Source organism: Mercenaria mercenaria, chromosome 13 (assembly GCF_021730395.1).
Source record: "Mercenaria mercenaria strain notata chromosome 13, MADL_Memer_1, whole genome shotgun sequence".
NCBI classification, from domain to species: domain Eukaryota; kingdom Metazoa; phylum Mollusca; class Bivalvia; order Venerida; family Veneridae; genus Mercenaria; species Mercenaria mercenaria.
Window position 1 is genome coordinate 49,734,293 of NC_069373.1, and position 12,277 is coordinate 49,746,569.

At 35.0% G+C, this 12,277-nt stretch overlaps 1 protein-coding gene across 11 annotated transcripts in view; it reads left to right on the forward strand.

Annotated features, from left to right (window-relative positions):
• LOC123528812 (filamin-A-like) overlaps nt 1-12,277 on the forward strand; it is a 128,932-nt gene that overhangs the window by 65,041 nt on the left and 51,614 nt on the right. For 8 of the 11 annotated variants that reach the window (XM_053521783.1, XM_053521782.1, XM_053521789.1 and 5 more), the window contains 10 exons: nt 391-675; nt 1,067-1,648; nt 4,500-4,673; nt 5,003-5,326; nt 7,200-7,370; nt 8,323-8,446; nt 8,893-9,049; nt 9,810-9,999; nt 10,300-10,544; nt 10,973-11,011. In XM_053521783.1, coding sequence (XP_053377758.1) covers nt 391-675; nt 1,067-1,648; nt 4,500-4,673; nt 5,003-5,326; nt 7,200-7,370; nt 8,323-8,446; nt 8,893-9,049; nt 9,810-9,999; nt 10,300-10,544; nt 10,973-11,011 — 2,291 coding nt within the window. The remainder of the gene's footprint in view (nt 1-390; nt 676-1,066; nt 1,649-4,499; nt 4,674-5,002; nt 5,327-7,199; nt 7,371-8,322; nt 8,447-8,892; nt 9,050-9,809; nt 10,000-10,299; nt 10,545-10,972; nt 11,012-12,277) is intronic. The other 3 variants (XM_053521786.1, XM_053521790.1, XM_053521793.1) reach the window with 2 other exon arrangements.

The following is a 12,277-nucleotide window of genomic DNA, read 5'->3' on the forward strand; positions in this document are numbered from 1 at the left end:
TTGTCAAAACGTAACAGTAAGTTGTAGCTGTCCACTGTTTTTCAAGTGATGTCCATTGTTCTATGAATGATTCCTTGTGAAGAGTGATTTGTGTCCTGGAAAATTTAAATGTTTCCTGAAAGCATGGTTTTACTTCAATCATGGGCAAAAGTTACTAATTACAATGGACTTGCATTATTAACTTTAATGTGCAACATATTTCAAGAAGTGTTTTACAATTTTATTGAGGTACGAAATATCAGAAAATATTTACTAGCCAAAGATGACAGTTACAGTTTAGAATTATTTTTTTTTAGTAAAAGGATTTTTTTTTTTATATATAATAATTGTGAAAAATGAAATTAAGTGAAGGGAAAGAATAAAATATACATGTATTTGTTCTTTATGTAGCAATCAAGGTTGGTGAACCTCGTCCGATCACAATTATGACCTCTACAACGGGCAAACCAGATGCTCCTTGCAAGGTCAATGTCACAAACCCCAGAGGTCAGACAGTCGAGTTGCCAACACGTAAGATACCTGAGGGCTACACTGCCACAATGGCTCCACAGGAAGTGGGTCCACATCGCGTAAATGTTGACTTTAATGGCAAAGAAGTGCCGAAATCACCTTTCAACGTTATGGCTGAGCCAGCCATTGATTTCAGTAAGGTGAAGGTCACTGGACTGGAGAAACGTAAGTATACTGATTTTTATATTGTTGTTGGCAATAATAATTCTTCTACATTGTTATAACCTATACTGTATTGGTGCGCCGTAAAACCCAAATAAATAAATAAATCTAAATTGTTGCTGTAATATTCAAAGTTTGACAATTGCAATTTTAAAATGTTCTTGTAAAAGCTTTAATTTACACAGTGCTGCATGTTAATTTGTAAAATAATTCTATTTTTAAATTTTTGAACATGTTCAGCTTTTAAACCGCACTTGTTTAGCTGTTTATTGTTACGTTTGGCTGTTAATTTTCATATCTATGGCACAGTTAAATTTTTAAATGTCCTTTTGTCAGTGTACAAGTGATGTTAATTCTACATGTGCTTTATTGCATGCAAATATTTGCTTTTCAGCTGTTGAGGTCGGAGAGATCCGCCCCATCACCGTGGATACAGCACAGACTGGTGTAGTTGACGCACCATGCCAGGTCACATCAACCAATCCTGTGGGACAAGTTAGAGAACTCCCACTGACACCAACTCCAGTTGGATACGAGGCACAGTTTGCTCCCTTGGAAGAAGGCCCACACATGGTGGCAGTGAAATATGCTGGAAAAGAAGTGCCAAAATCTCCGTTCCCAGTTCAAGCAGTGCCTCAAGGTCCACCCGCTGCAAAGGTCAAAGCCTATGGTCCAGGTCTCGAACGTGGTGTATCAGAAGAACCATGCAAGTTCACAATTGACACAAGAGAGGTCACTCAACCTGGTGGAATTGGAGTTACAGTTGAAGGTCCTGCCGAAAGCAAGATCGAATGCCGCGACAACCAAAATGGTACCTGTGACGTCACATATTACCCAGAAGTCCCTGGAGAGTACAATATCAACGTCACATATGCTGATGAGCACATACCAAACTCACCGTTCAAGGCACAAGTTATGCCAAGCGGCAAGATTGACGTCAGCAAAGTTCGAGCCTATGGACCAGGGCTGGAGCCTGGTAAATGGACATTTTGTCTAAGCATGAAGTGTGAAATCCTAGACAACTTTGACCTTACAATCTGAATTTCAATAAAATGTTTTATTTCTGAATCCTGCATGATAGCTTGTCTTTACAGCATGATTAAACAGCTTTCAGAACCAAAAATACTGATATAAGAAAATAAAGTAAATTTCTTCAAAATGAATTTGAAGTTTGTACATGGTGTTTGAGCAATAGTCGATTATGAATAATGGACCTTTTTCTTCTTAGACACATGTACTAGAATTTTGTCCCTTTTGAAAGTGTTATGTTGAATCAGACAGACAATTATTTTTTTATTTCATTAGAATGTATTTTTATACCAATAAGGGGCTTACAAGTACTTACAAAATTTGTAACAGTGATAAATTCTAATAAACCAGTTTTCAGCTTCTGTTAGTTAACAGTTTATTATAATGTCTAGCGTAGACCTAGAATGATTGCATGGTATACTAAACAGAGTATTTTAAATGAAAAAAAGAAAGTTTGACTAACCAGAAACATTTTTCTCTTCTTTTCAGGATATACAGCATGCTTTAACACTTGATATCTCTTTGTGTTTCAGATTTCAAGTTCTGTTTTCCCTTATGTTTGCCATGTCATCGATTTAATGCATGTGTTAATCTTTAATGTCTTCAGCTTTATCTCTCAACTATTTTTAGCTCATCTGATTTTTTGAAAAAAAAAATGATGAGTTATTGTCATCACTTGAGCGGTTGTCGGCGTCGGCGTCGGCGTCTGCGTCGGCGTTGCCTGGTTAAGTTTTATGTTTAGGTCAGCTTTTCTCCTAAACTATCAAAGCTATTGCTTTGAAACTTGTAATACTTGTTCACCATCATAAGCTGACCCTGTATAGCAAGAAACATAACTCCATCTTGCTTTTTGCAAGATTTATGGCCCCTTTTGTACTTAGAAAATATCAGATTTCTTGGTTAAGTTTTATGTTTAGGTCAACTTTTCTCCCAAACTGTCAAAGCTATTGCTTTGAAACTTGGAATACTTGTTCACCATCATAAGCTGACCCTGTACAGCAAGAAACATAACTCCATCTTGCTTTTTGCAAGATTTATTGCCCCTTTTGGACTTAGAAAATCAGTTTTCTTGGTTAAGTTTTATGTTTAGGTCAGCTTTTATCCTAAACTATCAAAGCTATTGCTTTAAAACTTGCAACACTTGTTCACCATCATAAGTTGACCCTGTACAGCAAGAAACAAAACTCCATCCTGCTTTTTGCAAGATTTATGGCCCCTTTTGGACTTAGAAAATATCAGATTTCTTGGTTAAGTTTTATGTTTAGGTCAACTTTTTCTCTTAAACTATCAAAGCTATTGCTTTGAAACTTGCAACACTTGTTCACCATCATAAGCTGACCCTGTACAGCAAGCAGCGTAACTCCATCCTGATTTTTGCAATAATTATTGCCCCTTTTGGACTTAGAAAATCATTTTCTTGGTTGAGTATTATGTTTAAGTCAACTTTTCTCATAAACTATCAAAGCTATTGCTTTAAAACTTGCAACAGTTTTTCACCATCATAAGTGGACACTGTACATCAAGAAACATAACTCTATCCTGCTTTTTGCAAGAATGATGGCCCTTTTTAGACTTAGAAAATCATGGGTAGGACAATATTTCTATTACACAAAAAAAATCAGATGAGCGTCAGCACCCGCAAGGCGGTGCTCTTGTTAATTGTAACTCTCATCTGTAGTGAATAAAATAACAGGCCGACTAGCTAGGTACAGTAAGTGTAAAGCTTTGGTTTGATTTAGGTGGAAAGGAGTGTGCACGTTTTCTGTTTGTATGGAGAAGTATTAAGGTTTATTTTTGAGGAAATCTCTTTTTATTTGTCCTGTATGCCCTCAAATGAATGATCATTCTTTTTATTTCTTACGGCATGACTTCATTCCTTGATAAAGATATTTCTTGCATAATTTTGTAATGCTAGGACAAGGTGTTGAAACCTTCTCTCAAAAATTACCCCAAGAGATGCATCAACATGTTATTGAATTAACCCTTATGGTGCTGGACATGATTGATTCTACCTTTGCGACCAGTGTAGATCTTGATCAGCCTGCACATCCGCGCAGTCTGATAAAAATCTGCACTGTTCGCCATTCAGTAAGTATCTATCTGGTTAGCACCCCTTTTAACAGTTAATGGAACTGTCCAACTTGAAAGATGGACAAGTTCATTTTAGAAATTTAGCAGGGTATATGGGTTAAAACGTGTTGCCAGTGTTGTTTTGATACAGCTGTATGTTTGTCCCAACAATTTTTGTTTGTGTGTTGTTATTTGTATGTATCTGGCTTTGAAGTTCTTTTAACCTTTGCCCTGCTAAATTTCTAAAATGGACAGGTCCATCATTCAATTTGGGCAATACCATAATTTATTTGAAGGAGTGTTCACTGAAAATTTACTGACTGAATAGCGAACAGTGCAGACCATGATCAGCCTACATAAACGTGCAGGCTGATCTTGGTCTGCACTGGTCGCAAACACTTGCCGCCAGTAGGCTAAAGGTTAAGATTTGAAAATCAGGTTTACATTATCAGATATTGTATTTTGCTTTGGAAGAAGTAACCTTCATGTCGAACGTTGTGTTTAGATCTTTGCATTTGGAAATTTATCAAATATATTTATATCATATCTCTTAACAGCATTAAGTTTAAAGCTTTAATCTTTCCTCAGAACTCAATCCTGATGCATAAGAGTAGGTAACCATTTTACATGTGTAAATGGTTCATTAAGTGTATCTGTGTTAGCCCATTACAGTTTCCATTAAGGTTTTAATCGGAAATTTTACTAATGATTGAAGATTTTACGTACAGGTGTATTCCTTGACTCACCAACCGGATTCACAGTTGATGCCAAATCTGTTGCACCAAAAGGAGAGGGTAAAGTGCGTGCCATCGTCACTAGTCCCAGCGGACAGAGAACTGAAAGTCTTGTCAAGAACAATGATGACGGAACATACGATGTTCTCTACACACCATATGAACAAGGTATGCAAAATAACCACTTAGATAAATTTAACCACCAAATGTTCATGGTTTAACTGCTATTGCAGATAGCAAAATGCTAGATATTATTTAAACTTTCTGGGATTTTTTTGGAACTTTTTTTCATGAATTATAGAGCATGAAAGCAATATAGATATTGTGAAATCATTAACTTCTGTGATGGACTAATTTTCGTGGACTTTGTTGAGTCAGTCTACATAGACTTTAATCCCAACAGAGCAGTAAAATGTCTATTCATTTTATATTCACTGGTCAAATTCCATCACCAAAATCGAAATCCATTTGATGAAATATTTCCTGTATTGTTCCAGGTCCTAACAGCATTGATGTCACCTATGAGAACATCCCCATCCCACAGAGCCCCATCCAGGTAAATGCCACACCAGGATGTGACGCCAGCCGTGTAAAAGCTTACGGCACAGGTCTCGAAGGTGGGAACACCGACACCAAACAGACATTCACAGTCGATGTTAAAGGAGCAGGACAGGGTGGTTTGGCCCTGGCTATTGACGGTCCTGCCGAGACACAGATCAACTGTAAGGACAACAGAGATGGAACATGTGAGGTTGAATACGTCCCAGTCAAGAAGGGAGATTATGACATCACTGTCAAATTCGCTGATCAACATATCACAGGTATTTTGATAAACAGATATTCCTTGTTATTAAAACTAGGCCAGTGCCTGTTAAGCTTAATACAGAAATGCCTGGGCCCAAGACTTTGAGCCTTCCTTGGGGCAGGTATCTTACTGACAGTTTAATCAGAAGCATTTTCTAAATACTTGCAAATATGTACAGGATTTTTCAAGTATATGTTTTACATTATTTAAACCCTATTAGCTTCAATTTGTAAAACTGTATTAAATATACTAGACCCAAATTTTATATTGAAAATAAGAACAATTACCACAATCATATAGTTCATCTAAATATAAAATTAACAAGTTAACAGTCATGTATTAGGGTTAAAACAGTACACACTTAATACATGTATAGTTGTTAAAATGTGTTCTAGCACTAAAAAAACTGGAAGTTTCTTTAATAACTTTACGTTTAATAGTGAATATAGCTCTACAGACTCAATTAATTCATATATTTAGTGAAGTTGAATAAATTTGATGTGAATTTTCTACATTTGAAATAAATATCTGAAACTAAAATATTTTGGAGGAAGATGGGCTTTAGATATCTTTAAAATGTGTTAATTCTATAAGAATAGCTTTAAAAAAGGGTAAAATAATGCTGTAAAATTTATACTTGCTATGAAACCAATTTCTTTGCAACAGTGAAGATATTTATTTAGTGTTGTTCAACTCTTTATACTTGATATGTTGTTACGTTTTCTCATAATTGTCACCACTTTAATGTTCAGCCTAATTAAAATGATATTGTGTTCAATATTTTATCTTTTTGTCCATTAAATTTGTTATCGACACAGGCCGTCAAAGGATAACTGTTCTTTGCTTTATTGCCCCAAGGTTTGTTTGTTTTTTTTTTCGTAAAAGCAACATTTTGTATTAGAATCATTATATCAACATTAAAGAATGTTGTACATTGTGTCTCTGTATAGTATAAGGGAAAACAAAATATTTTGCTGAGTGTAATTTTCTTTGTAATATGATATATAAATTATAGGTTATAAAAACCAGAAATGTGTTATATATTTGAGGATATATAGTTAACTAGATATGGCCTGTTATTTATGACAAGTGTTGAACAATTAATTTACCAGGGTGTCGGATTTTATAGATGAGGAAATTCGTCAAAACTACTGTAAAAGCACATATTTTCGCTGGGTCAAAATTTCATGAATTTGAAATTTTGAGTATGTTTGCGAGGTTTAATATTCAAGACATTGTAAAAATGGTATCCTATTCGAATTTGAATTAAAATAATGGTGAATATTTACGCGAGGATTAATTTTCGCAATATGCAGGCCCTCGCGAATATAGCAAAATTTAAACCCTCGCGAAAATTCCTGCTTTTACAGTACTACTTCTTCCAAAAAGTGCAGTAAAAAAAAAATGATTGTGTATATACATAATTTGTTTCTTATTATTGGTGTTACATTTTATTGTGACATGAATTTTTTTTTTTCACTGTAAAAAGCTGGAAATTTATCAACTGTTCGTAAAAGTGGATTTATTGCTTGCCATAAAAGCAGTGCACAGAAATTCCCAAAATTCTCATTTTGGATTTTCAAAAAGGCTGCTGTATGGTTGATACACATTTGAATTTAGGTCTAAGGATATGATAATTATGATATGATGCAAAGCTAAGGGTATAAAGCTTTTAAAAATAAATATTCTAAAACATGAATAATATATACGAATAAGGCTTTTTGACCATACAAAAGGAGGTTTATTGAGTGCCAAATATGAGTGAAGTTTAGCTATAGAAATGATGTATTTTTGAAAGTGTATTAAACAAACCATGCCAAAGTGTTATCCAAGTTGCTCATGTTGTAAATGCGGATCAAAATTTCCAACATTTCTTCGTTGGTGTCCAGGTTCTCCGTTCCATGTTGGTATAACTGATGTCGTCAACCCCAACAAAGTACGCTGCTATGGACCCGGACTTGACACAAAGGAGGTTCCTGCTGGCAAGCCTGCAACATTCACCGTGGATGCCACAGATGCTGGACAAGCACCACTTGATGTTACATACACAGATCAACTTGGTAAGGACAAATTTTAGCAGGAATGTTTGAAGAAAAAGTAGAGGTATTGTACTCACCCTTTCATCGGCATTCGCATCTGTGTCTGCATCCTGATTTGGAGAAGTTTTTATATATAAGCTGGTTTCTCAGTAGAATGGATTGAAACTTTAAACTGTGTTGATCTGATAAGAAATGCACAGAATCTATAATTAGTTTTCACAAAGAAACACATTTTTTTTGTATTCATTAATTATTAATTAAATTTTTCTTTTGACAAGGCTTTCGTTGTCGAGCAATGCTGTCCTTAAATTTAACAGCTTTTGTTGTTTGTCCATATTACTGTTTTGTTACTTGCATGTGAAAATAGAATCTGTAAAAAGGTCCTTTGGAAGCAAAGAATGCAACCAAGAAGAATAATAATAGACTCAGTTTGATCTAGTCTGTTCATAAGTCAATAAAAGTCAATAAATGTTTCTTTATGTCAGTATCCACTTCTTGTGCTGAGGTGACAAGTTATGTCATTCTCCTTCATTCTACATCCATTAAGCTCAGTCAGTAGGTGGGTGGGTGGGGGTTTTGCTTTTTCTCTGACAATTTGACTAAACATTTCTCCACTTTTATTTATGTTTGAAGTTTTATCCTTTAGAGACATAGTCTGCAGAGAATCCAGGATATTGTACAAGTCGTGAACACTGATAGTTAACCAATTATAGTCTTAATGAAGACTAGACATTTTACTTAAGTGAGCCTGTTTATCTTACTGTGTCAACTATAAAACAGTAGATTAGACAGTTAAGAAAATTGTATATATGTTTCAGGGCCTATAAAAGATCTAAATTGCACTGTACTTTGGTCAAAACTTGCCCGCATTTCAATGCAGGGATTTGTATTTATTAGGCAAATTACATAATCATCTAGGGCTTAAATTTCATTTCACACAAATTCTAAATGAAATATTTCTATATTTAAATAGGCCAAAAGCAGCCAGCAGATATTATACCAGTGGCTGAAGGCAAGTACGAGTGTACTTACTACCCAGTGGATGAGGGCAAGTGCCAGGTGGAAGTCACATACGCCAACCAACAAGTGCCAAAAAGGTAGGAAGACGTTATAATTATGTACCCATATGATTAAAAATCAAGTACTCTTCTTACTGGAAGGTAAAAAAAGCAGGTTAAAAGTTTAAGTTTAAAAGCTTACTGAGAAAGTGAGAGTTGATATCAAGAAGTTTCAGGTGCATACGCAGTGGCTATATAGCTAAGCTTGGAGACCAGTCTTTAGACTCCAGCATCTTATTGGTTATTTCTTAGCACACTTTTAAAATTGTCCAATAGGAAGGTTGCTTACTAATTCATTTGATAACTTTGTAGTCAGAAATGATAACGGAACTATGTCCCATAAACTCTAGTTAAGGTGCAAATAATGGTTAAACATTCAGATGTGAACCTACTACAATTAATACAAATAGATTCAAATTAAATTAATCTTTCCGTTAAAAATGAACCAACAAATGAATGTTATGAATACCGTATTGATTTTTCAGTCCGTTCAACATGCAAGTACAACCAGGCTCCCCTGCTGATAAGGTTCGTCTCTTGGGTGAAGGCATAAAGCCAACTGTACCGGCCAGTATACCAGTTGAGTTTACGATTGACACTCGTGATGCCGGTGTACCAGGTGACGTTGATGTTGTTATCCAGGTAATTTATCTCTCTAATGAAACTATTTCTCTACTTCTGGACATATTTCATGTAAAACAAACCAAATCTATGTGAGTAGGATAGATCTGTAATAAATATTGTTCATTTGTGAACTTCAGTAACAAGCTACTGTGCAGTTGCTACATTGAAAGGTTTTGTATTTGTTCCTCCATCTTTATCAGTTTAACATTTCTTAAGTTAATCATCCTTCTTGTTCATGTGGTGAAGTTGTCATTAACTAAAAATAGAACAACACAGGAGTAGTTTGAAATCTAGAAATAATGATATCAAATAAAACTATTGTTGAAAATGGCATTAAACCTATATCAAACAAATAATTGAATGCTGCTGCGGGAAAACCAACGTTTTACAACCAGCATGGAATCCGGTCAGCCTGCACATCTGCGAAGTCTAGTCTGGATCCATACTGTCACTTTATCTTTTGCATACAAGTGCTGAAATTGTTAAATGAACAGAATGGTTTGATCTTGATCCGTTGTGGTCACAAAGCAGTAATGTTGGGTTTTTACACAACTGCTCAACTACTCTCAAATGGAGTACTAGTTATTGTTAGTTCTTTGTCTTAGAACATATTTTGGTAACCTAAAACTTATTATATACTTGAATATTGTTAAAACACAGTGTTTAACGTAATCAAACACTTGTACAATCACTTTGCCAATCTACTTTCTACTAAATAAAATGATATATATTTGCTATTGTTGCTGCCTTGTTTAAATGTTTTAATTAATTCATTCAGAGACCAGATGGTACCTACATCCGTCCCACAGTTATAAACAACCAAGATGGAACTTATACTGTGAAGTACACACCAGAGGATTGCGGCCCTTACAATGTCAGCATCACCTTTGGTGGAGAACCCATCAAAGGAGCACCCTTCAAAACAGTTGCCATACCCACTGGAGATGCTTCCAAGTGCAAGATTACAGGTGAGGAATTCGGTTAGCTGTGCCATATCAGTAAAAGAGATGTATATCGCATGTATAAGAAATGAAGGAAAGTTTAGTTTTTGAAAAAATTCATGGGTTTTTGTTACTCCAATTACAATTGGTCTGTATTTATAAAAATTATCCTTACATAATGTGCAAAGATATATTTTGCAATGTTATTTTGTCATAGATTGTGTTTTGCTGTAGAAAGATGTATAAAGGACGTTTATAGGCAGGAAGTGATTTACTGGTACGGGTAGATGTGTTTGTTAAAATATTTTGTTGATATGTATTTCAAAGATGGACTTCAACAGACCATCCCAGTTCAGAAAGAGACAATGATTACAGTGGATGCTTCACAGGCCGGTACCGGCAAAGTAACGTGCCGTATTCGCAGCCCGACTGGTGCCGAAATCGACATTGATATTGTTGAGAATGTTGACGGCACATTTAACATCCAGTTTACTCCCGCAAATCCTGGAGATTACTGTATCAGTATCAAGTTTGGAGGTCAGAGTATCCCGGAGGGAGACTACATTATCCAGGTACGTCTTGTATCATCTCAAAATTGCATTGCATATGTATGTGCTTTGTATGAGTGAGATCGTAGAAAATTATAGCTTTAGTAATCATACTGCATCAGTCAGTATAGCCAGCTGTCATGTTACTATAAATATATTCTGTTTGAATTTGTCTAAATATCAATGATAAGACCCAAGTTCTGCCCCTTATTGTTTATAATTTATGCGAAAACCAATGGTCATTCTTACAAGCTTGACAAAGTCACATAGCCTTTGTTGTTCAGATTTTCATCAAACTTTCTTTGATATAATTGATAAGATCTAGTCCAATAGATAAATAAACATGTTAAGTCAGGCCGATTTTTAGAAAAGTTAGTTTCCCTAACTGTTTAAAAAGTAAATAAAAAAGAAGCTGTTCACATGTTAAAACTAAGTCACATTCTGTCTTGCAGTCAGGTGCTGATGTAACATTCTATGGAACTATAGAACTCGTAAGCAAACCCTTCTCCCAGTTCTTACCTTCAGTACAGTTAAATGAAACTGTATTTGTTGAAGCAAAATCCAGATCTTTCAGAGAATGTGCCAACTTATCTGCATTTCCGTCACCAAAGTCGCGACTTTCTGCCTTGTGAAATGAATCCTGTGTAATTTGAAAAGCCAAATTCAGATGCCATACTTTACTTTGGTTCCTTTTACCTCATGCACTGCCAGTGACCACGACCAGGCCCTTGTTTTTAAGACACTTTCACAGATGTTTATTTGTTCACCCCAGTATTTTCATTGTTGCCAGTGCATGGTCCTGTAATAAGTCTTAAGTAAGAAAGCATGTATGAACATTTTGCAGTGAATTTTTTTTTATTTTGCATGAATGTATTAATTTTGCTGTCAAAAGAGGAATAACTCTACATGATAAAAAGAATGTTGTGTATATCAATTACTTCCCTTGCTGAATTACCTCCCTTTTACTTTGATTTTTTTATCAGTATGGAGGAAAACTCTTCATAAAGGTTACACTCTACCAATTCAAGTCCTTATTTATTTCATATTAATAACAAAACATTCAGACCTCATTTTCAGCACTTTAGAGCATTTCAATGATATGAAAACCATATATGGTCATTTAGTATAACATGTCTTCTTATCAAAAATAGAAAAATATTGACATGTTATGTTGAATATAAGAAAAATAATCTGTTCTGAGAAACATCACCCTCTAAAAATGCCCCCATGAAAACAGCCGTTTAGCAGTTACGCGTAGGTAGACATTTTTCGCAAAGAATAAAACTTATTCCAAGAAATTTACAATGAAAATGGTCTAGATCTATTCTCAATACTATAAGCAATAAACATAAGCCAAAAGTTTAACTGTCACCTCCTCATGTCACTCATTATACCAGATTTCATCCATAGCATGGAACTACATTTTGGACTACTTCACATGTAACACTGAGTAGTCACTTCCGGTTTGGTGTAATCCGTCCTTAAAGAAACATTTTTCATACTCAAAATGTGTTATTTTCACTTCAATTGTACCAGTAACCTAAATGCATGAAAAAAATACCAGTTTCAGTTTGATACAATCAATTTTCAAGGTTTTGTGGCTTTTTCAGTAACGTATGCTAGCGCGCCAAATTTCCTGGAAAAAAGCTGTCGCGACATCATTTTTGACCACTTTTCCTTGCTTGATCTTATTTTTGCCATATTTTATCAAGTTTTACCATAAACTGCACTCAAATCACACACTGTTACTGTAAAAT